A 13,499-nucleotide genomic window follows, 5' to 3' on the forward strand; every position below is an offset into this window, starting at 1 on the left:
CCAAAGCCACTTCCGTTGCCGTGGGGGATGTTTTTGTTCCCCGTTTTCCTTCCCATTCCGCTGTGAATCGTTAATACTTTCGTTACCTCATAAAACCGCATCCAAAGTCGGGGAAAAGTGGGAAAAAATAGGTTTTAGCTAATTGAGAAAAATTTAAATTGGTTACCAAACGAAAGTAACAAAGGCTTTACAGTGACAGATTTCGGGGGAGAAATTCACCGAAAGAAAAAAAAAAGACAGTGTGGTTCAGTTTTAGGTGCGTTTCTGTGGTTCAGTGCTGCGTGTGACCGGTGGCGTTAATAATAATCTCCCGTCTGCTGCATTCTTTGATGGTGTTTTTCTCGGATACTTCCGCTGGAAAAGGTGAAATGCGTCCAGCGTCTGGACAATTGAAAGTTTCGGAAACAGTTAAACGTTGGACACTGAGTACGCAGGAAGTGACTGCGATCGGGCGACGATAGTTAGAGATAACATTCTCCATTATGATGTGAGCTGAAATCGAGTGCTTATGTATTAAGTGCCGGAGAAAAGACGTGGAAGTGAAAAATAGCTAGTCTTATATTCATCAAACCGGCCATCTTTGGCGTTTGTTTTAATTTGTGCATTTTCTAACAAAATATCTTTCCAGTTCAATGGTGTGAAATCTAAATATCTGCCTATTAGGAAGTACCATCTGGGGATGTAGTAGTGCAATCGACCTTCACAAAGGTTATTGGAATATATTTTTGTGTTCACATGTGTTCAAATCGAGATTGACAAAAAAGTGATAAAATTAGGAAAAAGTTACTCACAGCTCGATTGTGTAAGATCGATGTGTAGCTGGTGAATGCGAACCCAGTTAGTGTCCTGTGTAATTTGCTGGCACCAGCTCTAGTTGAGCAAGTTAATGAGTGTACTCAAGGAATAGGTTGTGAGAAGATGGCCAAAATGGGAGCATTCAGAGGCCACCTAGTGTTTCTAATAGGATTGTGTGTGTTTCATTGGATTGCCTTGGGACAGGAAGTAGTCGGTAAGTGAAACTTCTAGTCGTTTTATTTGAACAACTTATAGCTTAAGTTAAAATATCCAGACTAATCATTTCTAAGTAGCGTTCCGAAGCTACCAAAGGGTAGAGATGCATACGAAAATAAGGCATAACGAAACCGGAAAAACAATCATAACCCAAAACGTAAACAAAACGCAATGAAACAACCAATTTTCGTGGCCCTTCGCCGAACCGATGATTGATCTAATGATCGATCAAACCAAATGAGTTGGTCTCATCCATTTTCCGAACCATCATACGTTTTGTTGGGCAATAATCAAATTCCACAACATCATTACACAGCACCAGCCTTGAGCATGCACACACATACACACATACTCGCACACGTGCGTACTGTGACCTAGCTGTCGGGTTCCAAATCAAGAAGATGACCGTGGCGTTGCCGCGTGCGATGCCCGCAAGGTTCGTCGCTTGCTGCCCAGGTCTCTTGGCCAACCCTGGTAGGCCTTTTTCGTAGAGCAGGATATGAGAAAGCGGGGGTTCGGGAGGGCAAGGCACAGAAGAAAAAATAAATAAACACGATGCTGTAAACAATGCTAATAACCTTCGAACGGGGGAATCGAAATAGAGTTCACTTTAAATATGTTTCTCGTGTCATTAACGGTCCGCGGAGTTTGGCGCGGGATTTGCCGAAAGGTGTAAATTATAATTATCGTTGATTTCTGGCCTCATTTTCGAGCAGATTTTTTTGTATGGGCTTGTCAAAACTTGCCAAACTGGTTAAACTGGTACATTTGTGTGTATTTTTGAATTCTATTTCGAACACGTGCGTCGATCAACCTTCCGGATCATGACAATATTTCCAATTATCCGTTCTGTTAAAAAAGGAAATAGAATTAACGAAAAAGTATGGAAAAGTTCCACTAACCTGTAACATGCGAGAATTTTTTCTACGAACAAGGTTTAGGGGTTTTTCTTTTCAAGTCAGGCTCATTAAAAGCTCAATAAATGGTTGGCCGGTAACAACAACCGGTCTGAGACGCCCATTTTTATATCACGTTCCAATCGCCATTAATGAAGCCATCACGCACACACGTCAGATCACGTGGCCGGTTGGCATGCAGCAGAAAAGGGTGCACCCTTGCATGCATCCCTCAGCCCTTTCTGGATACCGTACCGAATAAGGTAGTTGAGGAAAGTAAGTCGAACCCATTAACGAAGGTGTCCGGCTAGTACGAACTTTTCACACGCTTACGTCGCGTTCGGTGAATTTAAATCAAAGCCCAAAATCACGCACCTTCGCCAAGCGACGACCCTTTCGTGTGACTTTCCGTCCGACAGGGTGTAAAAGATTTTAAACGCACCGAGAAGGGGGTTGTTTACCGACGTGGGCCGCTTCAAGCGGGGTTACCATTATGTGATGGCTGTCTTCACTTGATGCTGCTGAGAATGGGGCGCGTTGTCTTTGCGCAATGTGCCACATACGTAAACATGCGGCCGAGGGAACGAGCGTGGCGTGGAATCCGTACTAGGAAATATAGGGCATCGCGTCAACTGCTTCCCCTCCCCCATCCTCACCGGATGCCACGGTCTGATGACGTTGAAGTTAATGTTTGTGTTTTTCCATCTTGGCGTTCACAGAAAACTCGTCAACAGCCATCCCGAGCAGTGAGACGACCACGATCATCTCGACCACGGTGGGCAGTTTGGAAGGGTCGAGCACCGATGACACCACCGAGGCTGCCCTTGCGGTGCTACCGCTGGCAAGCAAGAATGATGCAAGTGAATCACCCGTGCCTTCCACGGATGAGCCAAAGCCGATCGCTGAAGAGGGCATGAGTTCACCGCGAACGCCCGACTCGATGGAGGAAAACTCGACTGCGGTTGCCAGGATGGAATCCGGGACGTCTTCCGAGGTCAAAAGTGACAGCGTCCCAACCACCACGACCGAGCAGCCGGCGACGGGAAGCACCAACACAACCGCACGGCCGTTGCCGGCCGAAACGAACACCTCGACAACGGTCGTGGCGACCACGACGCTCGAGTCGGACGACGCGACCAAAATGGAGGCGGACGGTGGTCCCGGCCCGAGCCCGAGCCCGAGCCCGAAACCGGTTATTCTGCACGTCAAGTCGCCCGAAGAGGAGGCCAGCGACCGGGCCGGCGCGAACCCTCCCTCGATACTGAACCACTTCCTACCGGGCGGCGAAAGTTCGTCCGAGGAGCTGCTCAAGATGAGCGATGGCCGCGCGTCGGCGGAAGTGCGCGGCCGGGCGATCAGCTTCGGGCCGAGCGAGCCGATTAATTTCGTTACGGCACCGAACCTCGTCACGACGCAGCCACCACCTCCGTCGAGTCCGGTCCCTCCCAGCAAGCCGCCCACCGGTGACGCGTTCGATGACCTCAGCAACATCAGCATGGAAGCGACCGACGGCTATGGGGCGGAAAATGGAACACGGGGCGCATCGTCCGAGGGCAGCGCGGAAGGCAAGCCGAACGCGACCGACGGTATGGTCTCGCCCGGGGAATGTATTTTCAACGGCATCGAGTACAAGGTAAACATTGCAGATTTTTAACACCTCTTTTAATCGGCTCTAGGGATAAGCAGAACAATTCGGTACCAATTAAAATGAAAGTTTATCAAAGCATATTAGCGAGTACATTAACAACATTTGTTTAGCAAAGCGTTTTCTCCTTGGACCTAACAGTAATAAAGAGCAACATTGTAGACGACGCATTAGAAAAGTATCCATACGTATTACGAAAACAGCACATCAAACAGCGACCAACCCCACTCGGCTCGGCATCCGCTGGAAGCGATTTTAAATGGGCGCATTTGCGTTAGTCAATCGTCAGCAGCTAATCGCTGTTTACTACCTCCAAGCGGTGCCTAACTGAGCGTTGAAAGTAGCTCACCGGCAAGCCAACGACCCAAACCCTTTCCGAACACGCGGTACCTCACTGCGGAGAGATAGTTACCGGCCGGTAGGTACCGGGTTCTAGTAGCCGTTTGAGGTTGTTCGTGACTCGTGCGGATATGATGAAAGGTTAGCTTGGATGGTTGGAACCGGGTCACTCTCTGCTGTTGTAACGTTTCGATAGTTCTATCGCTAGAACGTAAAATGCTTGATGGTGGGGAAAAATTTACGGTCTGGAACATGCAGCGATGTTTAAAGGGTTTTGCAAGTTGTTCTAATCCGAAGGTCCCATTTACATATTATCAAGAGGATGTTTGGAGTTGCCATTCAACTTATTTAACAAAATATATTATTGGTTTGTGAGTCATTGAAATAAAATAAAATAACCGACAAGTTTTAAAATATCCCATAGAATATACAGAATACCGGCCGATTTCATATAGCTGAAAATAAATTTCTTCTAGGACTCTTTTTTCAGGAGATTTCAATTTTACAACTCTCTTTAATCTTTGTTTTGAGTAGGGACATAGTAATAGTCCCCAAATCAACGAGCAAAATTTGATTGATTTTACTATGTTTGAATACAACGATATGTTGAAACTGGAACTGAGGAAATTTTGAAACCTTTTACGGCTGGCGCTACTACGAATTTATTTAGTTAGTTATCGCAGTTTGGGCTGTGAAGAGTTGTAACACGTGAAGTTCTACCTCGATTTCTCTATTTCATTCATTTGCTGTATCCCAAAATTATTCCATTTGATAGAATTTACAGAAAGAAGGAAAGTTTGTTTGATGATCAATTTGTTAGATTGTATTTGTTTTCAGTCCACCATAATTCGTTGCTTGTGTACTTCTCAGTTGGTTATTTAGCGTGTGCCTCCTACAAGCATGACCAGTCGCAAAAGCGTGTTCTGCAGTTGATTTGGTAATAGAATCTTCAAATATAGAGCACTCACTAGCTGCACTTGCACCAGTTGCACCGTTGTATTCCACATTCACCGGCTTTTATGTGGCTCACCTTGAAATGCCGCCAGTGACACATTCCTAGAGTTGCAAGTGCACGATACTCAGCCCCAATTGTGTACAGAAAACAGCGTCTGCAGCTATCGTTCAAGGCTTCATAGCAGTCGATCGGCATTAGGGGCCAGGGAGGCGCGTGCCCTAATGTTCAGCATATTCCAAGAAGGCAAGCAACTGCAATGAATCTCGCGGCGTGATGTGCACTGAAACGGAGCGCGACAAAACAAAAAATCTCAAACGTCTCCTTGCGCAAACGCTAAGGAAAAGCAAAATGTAACGCAAAGCCGCAAAGCGTCTTGGGACCACGTACTCACACACCTTTACTATCGCCGACGAAGGGTACGGCAGGGTGTACAATTGCTCTCGGAAAGTGGGTCACATTAGGAGGGCAAAACTAAATAATCGCGGCGCATAACCATTGTGCATCATTTCTGACGCGTGCACACGCACCCTCGACGAATGGCGGGTATGTGTGCAATTTGAAGTATGATGACGGACGGAGGCATTCCCGATTGTGCAAGTGCGTGGTTGCCCTTGAACTCATCCGTGTGCTACCGTGCCGCACTCAGACGTCTAACCGCGTGCCTTCTTAGTTAAAAACAATTTGATCCAACTAGGAATGTGCTCACAAAACCGACGGGATTAATGGTTACCTTTCCTTCGGTCGCACCTTGGAGTTGAAAGCAATCTTTTAAACTTGTAATAAATGAATCAACAATGCGAAGATTATGTTTCGGTCATGGAACAGTGCCTCGGAACAATGGATCGAGAGAGAGAAAAGAATGAAGGCAGATAGAACGCCCTTAAAACATAAGAAACACAACTGAGGGTTTTATTTATTATTCGTCGTTTTATTCCGGAAATTTTCGAGGAAACGTTACATCACCATTTAATATGTTTCTTCCCGCGAGTTGAAACCCGTTTAAATGTGCAAAGTAATCGGTTAGCAATTTGTAATTCAATCTTGTAGGTTTTTCTTCTGCTCTCTTGCTCTCATTCCTAACAAATTATAAAATCCAGATAATTTATATTTATTTTTATTTAATACTTCTGAAAACATTGTAATGTCTGACACATTACATATGCCGACCGTCGGTAAAAATGCAGCAACCGTAAGTCAAGATGTTGTCACGAGTAATTCCAAAGAAGATTTGCGTTTAGATTTATAGCAAAACCAGGTAAAAGAGAACGGGTACCCCAACACGGACCCAAGAAGCGCCAACAGTGTGGTCTTAAAACGTGGCTTGACGTATTGTCATAAATCAAACCTATTGCTACGAGCATAAAACATTCTGGAATGATTTAGATGACACGATCCCGCGCGGTACGCGTGAAGCGAAACCAGAAAGTCAAGCATTGAAGCATACAATGTAGCTAGTGCGGATAAGTGGATGGCCAACGTGTGGTCTTCCCTACCGATGGATTGTAGTCTCTGCAAAGAGAGATGCACTATTGGTGGAAGAAATAACCAAACAAAGCTGGTCGTGTTCGTGCAGATCATTAAACATTACAAATTTCATCACACAACGTTACCTTTTCGGCCAATTTGAGATGATTCACCGATTCTTTCATGGTTTTAAAATAGAACCTTGAGTCGTGCTCCGGACCCGACTCTCACTGGATGGTGAGAATCGTGCGTTCACATCTGAGGATGATTGATTTTCCTGCTCGATGCATTTGGTAGCTTCCAATTTTTTGGGTCCGCAACCTACAACGCGATTCCCATGTCCGATCAGCTCCAGTGCCTCATTTACATGGGAAACTGAGCGTTTGTCTAGCCGTATGTAACAGCTTGAGATTTGGTGAACGCTACACCGTTTCGCAAGAATACTTGCCGACACTCTCGGAAAGGGTTGCCCTTCGGGTGCGATCGGTTTTAGTAACTTCTACGTAGCTTCCCTTTCACGCGCACCTGGGCCGGCATGAAGAGCCACTTAACCTAAATTCGACGCAAAACTCTCAATGTCTGTTTTGGCTTGTTTCTTTCGTCGATCGAGTTGATCTTTTCGTCCAACACTGGAACCGGTTGATCCGCGGCGCGTGGGATCGCGTACCCGCGAAACCTTTAAAAGTAGTTCCATCCTCTCTGCCGACGGGGTTTCCAGTTGGCCTTACAACCACCATTTACCGAGGGCCAGGGGGTTGGTATGGAGAGATGCTGTATGGAAAACAACTATCACTTTCCACCCGCGGGTCGCGCGATCGTATTTCACATGCGGGAGGGGGAAGAAAATCCAAAAATCATCTTATGTTGCAACCACAGCTACACTTATCAGTTTCACTTATGCCGCGAGGAAATGTTTTTCCTTTCTTTCCCACCAACACAGACGAACGCCACCGTGGAGAAGGGCTGCGACGAGCGGTGCCACTGCGAGGAGGACGGCAAGTGGCGCTGCGAGCCACGCTGTGGCCGACCGTTCGTGAAGCGTGCCAAAAGCGAGACCCTCACCGCCGGCTGCTACGAGAATCCCTCCAAGACGGACGAATGCTGCGCCACCGTCATCTGCCCGTCGGAACGGTTCACCGATGGACGCGTCGGTAAGTGTTTCCCGTGTCCCCGTGTGCTATCGGTTACCCAATCAATCCACCAACGCGTTGGCCGAAACTGCGGCACCACCTGGCCGGCAATAATTGGACGGCGTGCTCGGGAAAACCGACGCGGAAACTAAAGCACGAAACGGGTTTCCCTCTTTAAGAGCCACGCGAAAGCCAATCGATTATGCGAATACGTCCGCGCTAAGGTTTCAGGTTTGTACCGACGAAATGGCGACTGGATTACATCAGTTGTCGGTATCGCAGCCCATCACTACTTCCCGGTGATCGGGAGGTATCTGGGTTACCATGCTGTTCACGCACGTTCGGTTGAAGTAATGGGCATTAAATTCAATTTTCGCCCGTTAATGAATGTTACACTTTGGGGTGTGTAATTACATCCTCGCAAAAGAATGAAGCAGGTCGACCAATTCTTCATACTTTGCGGAGCTTCACATTAACGAACGACTTTTCCGCGCAACCTCTCAGAATGATGTAAAAATTGAGGCAGTGTATTTAGTGCCTATATGAACGTGCCATAACGATACGATTTCTGATTAGTGGCATACGACCACGATAAACGATGCAAGGTTTCAGGAAGCGGACATTTTTGACAAAAGTAGTATCTACCTGCCAATCAACAGGTCACACAATTTGATATTCTAAGATAAATCGTATTTTCGCGTGCTTAACACCACCTTTACCATCAGTAGCAGTAAAAGTATATGCTTGTGTCGATTTATTAATTTTCATAAGTAGGTAGCCCATACGATTTTTTTTAAGGTAGCTCGTATGCATATTTCATAAACGCATATTAAATAAAGATTTTAAAAAAATTTCTTCAGAAACAATGAAAGTTTAAAAATTGACAAAACATTGAATAGGATGAACACAAAAGCGCTTTGAAACTGAAGAAGGTTTAAAAATCCTACATTAACTAAATTTGACCGTTATTTTATTCCCATAAAGGCGGTACAGTGTAAAATAGAACGAAAAGCATTAATTTTACAAACAGCAGAGGTGAAATCATTTCTTTTAACTCAAAGTGTTTAATCTAACTTCTATTTTCATGTTACATGCATAAATTCAGCAAAATGCAAAATTGAACAAAAGCCTTGTTTTGAGCGAAACAGGTCGTAAATACCCATCATAGAACCGTGATGTTATATACGCAAAAATATGATAATTATATAAGTTTAATTACGGGGTTCCGCGACAGTCGAGCGGTTACGCCGGTTAGTAAATCAGCTCACGTGCGCCCAGGGGCTTCCTCTACGGCGTGGGTTCAAATCCCAACCGAGAAGCCCTACGCCCCCCCCCCCCCCACTCCCCCTTCTCTTTCCGAAGGAACTGATCCACGAATCCACGTATACAAAGGCAAAAAGTTACTTGCCGGCATGACCAAAGACCTAAGACGTTTCGTCAAGTAGAAGAAGAGGAACATAAGATTAAATTATAATCGTCATGATCAATAATGCAGATCTTGACTTCTAAACTTTCAATTATCTTATTTGTGTCTTCATAATTAATTCAGATAATTTTCACTGTAACCAATAATTTGCGTTTTCCCACGCAAATCATAGAAGGGGCCTGAATTAAACATCACTTTTCAATTCATAAATCAATCACAGCCCAACCAAAAACACCCCAAAGCAAAGAAGAAAACGTCTACTTTTAACAAATATTGTTTGCGAATAAAAAGCATGATTGGAGTTTGAAGAAAGTGGAATTGGTTTTTCAGACCTTATTTGAAATTTGTAATATCTAGAACAAAATCTTTTCTACTAATTTTGCCAACTTTCCTTGTCTACAGAACCGACACCGCTCTCGGAGGAGATGACCACCGCAAAAGCGATCGTAACCGGGTGCATCTACAAAAACCGTTCGTATGGCATCAACGAGCGGATGGAGGTGGGCTGCGAGCAGATTTGCACCTGTACGAGCGAGGGCGAGATGGAGTGCAGCCCCAGGTGTGCCCCGCTCAATGCCACCCGCTCCGAGCAGTGCGTCGTCCTGCCCGATCCGCACGATCCGTGCTGCAAGCGGGAGTTCTGCGACGTAACGCTGGACGACCACGAGCAGAGCAGCGGCGTAATGATGCAGATGGCACCGGCCTCATCCTCCTCCTCGCCCTCCACCACACACGGTCCGGACTCGGAGCTACCGCTGGACGCCGACGGCGAGGCGGGCCAGTGTGAGTACAAGGGACGCCGCTACAAGCTGCACGATCAGTTCCACGACGAGTGTAACGCGCTCTGTTTGTGCACCGAGGCCGGCGTACACTGTGCGAAGATCGAGTGCCCTTCGGAGTTCGGACTGGACGTGCTCGATCCGCACTGTCTCAAGTGGGGCCCGGATCCGGCCACGTTCCGTGCGATCGCACCCCGCTGCTGCCCGGAGCGGATGCGTTGCATCGACAATGGCACCTGCGAGTACAAGGGTCAGTTCTTCGACAACTGGTCCGACATACCGAGCAATCTGACCGGCTGCGAACAGCACTGCTACTGCGATACGGGCATTGTCGAGTGCCGTCCGGCCTGCGCACCCGTGCCGGCCTCACCACCCTCCCATCTGCCGTGCAGCTCCCGACAGGCCCGCCTAATGCCGATTCCCGGTGAAGAGTGCTGCAAACACTGGACCTGCAGTCCAAGCGGTGACAATGGCATAGCGAGCGGTAAGTATCGTCACCCCTATACTACAGTTGTGCTTGTGTGCTTGTGTGAGTGTGTCTTTCTGGCCTCCCAGTGCACAGCTGCATGCGAATGCAAGACACCGTGATCGGAGCTTCCTCCGCAACGCGCGATGTCACACTGTCTCTGTTTTCACTCTTACCCTTTCGGTTTTTGATCATCCGCACGATCTGCGCCATCTCCATGAGCCCATCAATACATAGGCACCACACTTCATGACGTCTTTACCACCCCTCCTCCCCCATTACCACTCATCCGTTCTGCATTTACAGGCAACGACGTGCTCAAACCGTTGCTCATGCCGGACACCATCGATCAGTTCCTGCCGACGAAACCACCGGCCGCAACGAAACCGTCGGCGGAGAAAGAAAAGCACCCCGACGGCTCGAAGGAGATGGGAGCACCGGTGCCCTTCTATCCGACGGTCGACGGCAAACCGCCCAAGGTGCCCCAGGAGAAACCGCACAAGAAGTACACCAAAGAGGACGCCTCGCACCAGTCGAACAAGAACAAGGATCACTTTAATAACATTTTCGGTGGCACCCAGCCGGGCGGCGAGGTGGACGATGGAAGGTACGATTACGGTAGCTACGAGGACGGTACGAAACCGGCCACCCTCGGTGTGCAACGACCCGGTCCACCCGGTTACTATGGGCCGGAGATTAAACCACACTACGGTGGTGAGTTTAATCCGTACCTACATCCGCTGGCCGGCGGGGTGAATAGTGTCGGTGGCCAACAACAGCCGGTGCCACCGACCGGCCAACAGCCGGGTGTGCACGCAGTCTTGGACAAGCAACTGCTGAGCGTACTCGGACCGAACGGACCCGGCAGCCTGCCACCGAACATTCGCATCGAACAGCTGCTACAGCATATCCACTCGCAAGATCCGAGCCTGGTGCCGCAAGGTCCACCGCTGCTGCACGGTCAGAACCTTCCCAACATTCACGCACCCTACCAACCACCGATACCCAACCCGGCGCAACCGGCGACGGGCAATGGCATCAACTACAACCAGTACGGTACGGACGCGCACAATCCATCGCACGTAGACATTGGCCTTGCACCGCACGAGCAACCACCATCGGCACCAGCAGGTTCACATACTCATTTTCTACCGCACCAACCCTTAGCGCTTCCTTCCCTTCTTTCATTTGCTAACGCCTACCCGACATAAGCATCCGCATGGCTTTCACTTTCCCTTTAACCCGTGATTATGTGGAGGGATAGAACTTTAGCCCGCTTTTCCATCCATTACTAATTGCCCTTGTTTTCCCGTTTTGTTCCACTAGGTCCCGGAGGTCCCGGAGGATTGGCATTCTCGGCGCTGCAGGTCGATCTGAAGGTGCTGGCGCTTGATGCGATCGATCCGAACACGGTGCGGGTAATCTTCCTCGTGCCACAGGTTTACGTTGGGCTGCACGGTCGCGTTGAGCTCCGGTACACCCGCACTCGAAACAACGACACCAGCACCTGGCAGTCGCAGGTGTTTGCGCCCCCGGATGACCTCATCGCCACGCCGCAGCTCGAGTTCGAGCTGCCGGGTCTGAACTCCAACACGGAGTATCGCGTAAAGATCACCCTTATTTTGCGCGACGTCAACTCGCAACCATCTAGTCAGGTGTACACGGTCCGTACGCCGTCCGATCGGGTCATAACGCCACCGCCGGCACCGGGCATCGGCATCGGGGCCGGACACTTCCCGCACATGCAGCATCCGACAAACTTCCTCAAGGAGGTCATCCAGGATCCGGAGCTGCGCGCTTCGGAGGTCAACTCGACCTGGGCCAAAATCAACTGGCGCAAGCTGGACGACGAAGAGCTGGACTACGTGGACGGGATACAGCTGCGCTACCGCGAGATCGACAGTGTCGTGTACCACGCGACCCCACTGATTCATCGGGCGCTCAGCGAGTACACGGTGGAAGGGTTGCGACCGCAGACGCGCTACGAGGTGGGCATCTTTTTCATACCTTTCCCGGGCCACGGGGAAGAGGTGCGTGCCGGTGAGATGCTCCCGATTACCACGGCCGAGCGGGTGGACGTGTACGGGTTCGATGTGGTGGTGAACGCGAGCAAAATCAAAGCTACCAGCGTGGAGGTCAGCTGGTCCGGAGTGCCCTACCCGGAGGACAAGTACATCAACATCTACCGAGCGATCTATCAGAGCGACAGCGGTAAAGAGGACTCTAGGTACGAATACCTTCCGATCATGTTCCTCTGTGTTCTTAACAGGAATCAATCGGTTTAATTTCCCGCCGTTCCTCTTGCGTCTTTTTTCAGTGTGTTCAAGGTGGCCAAACACGATTCAACGACTGGCACGTTGATAGCCGACCTCAAGCCGGGTACCCGGTATCGGCTGTGGCTTGAGATGTACCTCACGAACGGAAGTATCAAGAAGAGCAATGTGGTCAATTTCATTACCAAACCTGGCGGACCAGCCGTGCCTGGAAAGACCGGTAAGTCGATCAATAAATCCCATCCAAGAAAGAAACACAAATGGCTGTAAATTAAACACTTCCCTTTTCTGTGTTTTGTAGGTAAACTTGCGGCAGCTAGTGCTGTCGGTTCGCCGAACGGCGATTACTACGGACCGCTGGTGGTGGTGGCGGTCATTGCCGCGCTGGCCGTCATGTCGACGCTGATACTGCTACTGATTCTAACAAGGCGACGCGTGCAGAGCGCTACCATTACGCCGCCAAGGAAAAACGATGCCGCTTACGATAATCCTAGCTATAAGGTCGAAATTCAGCAGGAAACAATGAGTAAGTCAATCGTATATCGACCATAGTTGGGTGTGACATTTTTGTGACCTGATTTTAAATGTCTCTTTTCCCTCCAGATCTATGATTCGAGCGAGTCTTCCTGTGAAGGCGCACGTGCAAGACGAATCTATTGCGCACTGTTTTATATTTATTACTAGTTCGGAAGTTCGACGATCGGCAAAGTCACTTGACGCTGGGTCGGCCATCGCCAACCGACGATTGCGTCCCAGCCCCTTGTAAATAGTAGAAAGATAATCCGTCCGATCCGATGCAGATAGTAACGACGCATAACTCCAACAACTACCACTGTGGGCCGATCCGGTCGCATAAACCTTGACCCAGCGTGGTCGTAGCAACTATTGAAAACACTCTTCCAATGCTCCATGTGTTCTACGAGCTTCAGCATATTGATAAGGAAAGGCTCTGGCGATAAATCGTACATAAAACGCTGTAAATAAGAATTGGAAACAATCGAGCGAAACATGAGGAAATTTAAAAATTAAAATGAGCTCCAACTACTCTAAAGTACTGCCCTCGTATGTCGGATATGTGTACATAAATAAAATTCGCTCCTATTTTAACACCATGC

The 13,499-nt window shown here is 48.5% G+C and overlaps 1 protein-coding gene across 1 annotated transcript; it reads left to right on the plus strand.

The window, feature by feature from the left end:
- Positions 1–918: 918 nt before the first annotated feature.
- Positions 919–13,474, plus strand: LOC131263026 (putative epidermal cell surface receptor). Its single transcript, XM_058265157.1, has 9 exons — positions 919–1,009; positions 2,627–3,540; positions 7,251–7,461; positions 9,269–10,129; positions 10,418–11,242; positions 11,438–12,338; positions 12,429–12,604; positions 12,686–12,910; positions 12,988–13,474. The coding sequence occupies exons 1-9, from the start codon at positions 919–921 to the stop codon at positions 12,993–12,995; spliced, it is 4,212 nt and encodes a 1,403-aa protein (XP_058121140.1). The 3' UTR covers positions 12,996–13,474.
- The last annotated feature ends 25 nt before the right edge of the window (positions 13,475–13,499 follow it).

The sequence above is a fragment of the Anopheles coustani genome, chromosome 3, assembly GCF_943734705.1.
Source record: "Anopheles coustani chromosome 3, idAnoCousDA_361_x.2, whole genome shotgun sequence".
In the NCBI taxonomy this organism is placed as follows: domain Eukaryota; kingdom Metazoa; phylum Arthropoda; class Insecta; order Diptera; family Culicidae; genus Anopheles; species Anopheles coustani.